The 3,512-nt window shown below is 36.3% G+C and overlaps 2 protein-coding genes across 3 annotated transcripts in view; one reads left to right on the plus strand and one right to left on the minus strand.

Moving 5' to 3' along the window:
• Positions 1-3,512, plus strand: part of LOC109322658 (neurabin-1-like) — an 87,272-nt gene that overhangs the window by 73,671 nt on the left and 10,089 nt on the right. Inside the window, exon 17 of one of the 2 annotated variants that reach the window (XM_019553737.1) lies at positions 2,736-2,852. The exons of the other annotated variant lie outside the window; for it this stretch is intronic. Coding sequence (XP_019409282.1) covers positions 2,736-2,852 — 117 coding nt within the window. The remainder of the gene's footprint in view (positions 1-2,735; positions 2,853-3,512) is intronic. 2 annotated transcript variants of the gene reach the window in all.
• Positions 1-3,512, minus strand: part of PDK1 (pyruvate dehydrogenase kinase 1) — a 47,006-nt gene that overhangs the window by 5,536 nt on the left and 37,958 nt on the right. The gene's annotated exons all lie outside the window — the stretch shown is intronic.

Here is a 3,512-nt window from a genome sequence, read left to right on the forward strand (position 1 = left end):
AAAAAAACCATTTGTCTCCATGATTAAAGCAGAAATGTTTACTGCTAGTATGTATTTGTGCTGAATCCAGCACAAAGTGACCTTCATTCTGTTGGGTCTTGTGAAAGTTCCTGTACTGGAATATATAATTAATAACATTTTAGTAATTTTGTATTACACACATCATAATTTGAGACGGCTTAACAAACTGAATTCAAAATATGTGCTTTTTCAGTTTGGGAACTAGACATGATTAGGCTGTTGTGTGTTACATAACGCTTTCGCTCAAGACAAGTTGCTGATTTTTTTTGAGCAAAGGCAGTTTACCTCACAGGCCTTTTTTAAGAATTCATGAATTAATTACAAAGCATCTTCCACAATAGTTTATGCTACTCCACTAATTCTTAAGAGAACAATAAGCATGGCTGCACCTGAACAGAAAGTTGTGTTTTATACTCAAATTTAAAAAAACAGCTACAACTGGTAGAGAGACTGACATTACTGGATGTGTTTTCATTCTAATGCATCCCACCATTCTCTTTACTAGTGTGACTAATGTGTGGCTTTTCCTTGGCTGTCTTTTTTTAATCCTGCTAGTGAATCATTCCGATTACAAGAAGCATGAGGAAGGTGCAGTTGATTTGCTGGCTTGAAGAAAAAAAATCCCAAATTTTAAGTTTGTCCAGGTTCTAAGTGTTTTGTCAATTGCCTTAGTTAAAAAGGAGTGGCTGAAAGGATACATGGACTAAGAGCATCCAGGTTACATTTAATGCATCTGGAAGGGTTTCATGAAGTCTAAAATACGTTGAAAAACTAGAGATCTGAGATGATAGGAAGATTAACACCATCCTGGGAATACAGACAGATTTTAAAAGTAACCCCCAAAGGAGACAGCAGGGAAACCCAAGTGAGATGAAAAGTATGTTACCAAAAATGGCATTAAAGTTGAAAGTACGTATCAGTTTTAATTAATTATTGCCAAACAGGCATTATGCTTCCAGGATATTTAGAGTTAAGGTAAAACTTAAGAAAAAAAGTTAAAAATCCAAACATGGTGAGGTATAAAAACACAGGATACCCAAGCAAACTTGATTCAATCCTGTGATGCCACAAGGGAAAGAACCAAGTTTTTAAAAATCAGTTTATTCTGGAACCTTATGTTAAGGTGCATAAATCATAACTACATGGCTATTGTATAGCATTCTTATAAGGTAGTTAGTTGATGAGAAGCTTTGACAATAAATATTTGGAGTTTTAATTCAATAAATAACGTGATGGTGATCAGTGGCAGAAGTCAGAAAAGGGAGTGACTTGGTCAAGCAAGTTTCCTCCTGGAGCAGAGGGAACAGCAGGGGAAATCCCCCCGAGGCCAGGGGGCATTGCCCTGCTTTTCCCCTCCCCTCCTAGACTCATCCAGGAGCAGAGGAGAGCAGCAAAGCCTTCAACTGGGCAGTCCCTGCCTCTCCCTTTCTGGACCAGACCAGGAGGGGACCATAACAAGCGTTTGTTCTTGTGAAAGAAACTCTCACAAGGGAGCTCTTCTGGGTTGAGACCTGGAAGATCTCCTGGAACAAGCAAGTTTTCCCTGGGAGAAATTTGAATTAAAGCTTGTATGCTTGTGGCTTCTACTAGTAGGCATGGAATGATTGTATGTGTCCTGAGGTCCAAGTTGTTTGTCTGAGGCCACACATTTAGTGCCTGTGGCTAAATTTGAAATTAGCATCTTAGCTACTTTTGAAGACACACAAATGAAAGTACTTTCCTGATAAACTGCAGTAACACTATGTATGTTATGTCTTGTTGCTGCTAAATATTTAGTAAATATTTTACATTGCTTATGTTATTACCTTACAATTTAGAGTAAAGGAATATTGAGTAGTCAGTCATTGCTACTAGAAACTAGTAATAATCATTCACTGGAAGTACTTATGTCTACTTAAACTTACTTCTTTGGAGGCAATTAGAAAAATGTGTGTAGAGTAAATGCATTGTGAGTGCTCTTGGGAAATTATTTACCTTACATTCTATAATATAAGTTGTTCAGTTCAGCACAGCGCTTTCTACAGTGTATACCTATCTTGCCTGAGGTTTGGGGGGAAAGGGGGTGTCAGCTTCCTCGCTATCTCTCCTTCTTGCTGATAGTATAGATTTATATACACTGCTCGTGGAAATACAGGCACCTCATTAGTTAAATGAGGAAACTGTGTAATAGTACAAAGCAATGCGCACACCAGTTTAAGACGAGAATAACTACCAAAATAGAAATTTCCCTCCACTATTTGAGTTACTTTAGTGCTATGGGGACATTAATGACCACAGTGGTCAGGACTTTGTTTTTATGTACATGAGTGGGAGGGGTGGAGGCATACTATAAGCAGAGTTGCACATTCTTAAGTTGTGATTTCAGGTTAGTACAATTCAGAAAGAATAATTTTCCTAACTAAATCTGTACCCCTTCCTGCTGGGTCTCACTGTTCCTTTGAAATATCCTTTCCAAATACCGACTTGGCTTATTTTTCACTTAAGTGTTAATGTATGGCTATCTGCATAAAGGTAGTATTACTACAGCTGTGACTTCAGTGCTATTGTCATATTTGAGCATTTTCAAGTTCAGTAAAAACAAGTTAGATTTTTGACACAGCATATTTTTATAATTTTTTTACAAAGTATCAAGGGTGCTAAAATGTCTCCTTGTGTTCTGCTATCCAAGGGGGTAAGTTAATAAAACATTATTTATTATTTCCACTTGTTTGCAGAGTAGAATTGTCATAGATGATTCATACCATAGCAGGCCCAGTTGTGATCTATCAGGGTTAGTGACAGAACCAAATCTGTCAGGGCGTTCACACACTTTAATCTTCTCTTCAGATGAGGTGAGTTTCAAAGTGTGTATATGTGTCTTGTTGGTGTTACCATTCATACCACAGTATGTCTAATAGAACATGCTTTGTTTAATATTAAATTGATCAATGACTCCAGTATCTTACTGTTCTTTTATAATGAGATTTAACATTGAAATAGTCAACTAAGGACTGATATCGTAAAGAGGTATTTTAGTCTTTGCTTCATGATCTACAGTTTTATATGTTAAAAATTGGGATGAGTGCTATGCAATAAAATTACAGTTAGGAGTTTCAAAAATTAAGGACGTGCTACAAAAGAAAGACACAAATAAATTGAAAAGATAGTGGACTTTGCAGCATTTTTCAGTTCTTCTCACACCAGTGCACATTTAAAAATGTACTTTTCATATTAGATAAGTAGTTACTGGTGTAGTGATATTTAATCCTTAAAATAAAACATTTCCTGGTATATGTACCTGCGAGAGAGTCAAAGTTCTTTCTACTCGCAAAACTCTAACCTTCTTTGCCTAGGTAAAAGAACAGAAGGAACAGTTACAAAAACTATACCTCATCTTTCAATAAGATGGCTCAACTGATGATGATTACATTTGAAGGAAAGTTAACAGGTCACTGGTCTCTGATATTAAATATTTAACAAATATTTAAACCACATGTTGGTAATTTGCTTAA

Source organism: Crocodylus porosus, unplaced genomic scaffold, assembly GCF_001723895.1.
Source record: "Crocodylus porosus isolate Cpor-Errol unplaced genomic scaffold, CroPor_comp1, whole genome shotgun sequence".
Classification (NCBI taxonomy): Eukaryota; Metazoa; Chordata; order Crocodylia; family Crocodylidae; genus Crocodylus; species Crocodylus porosus.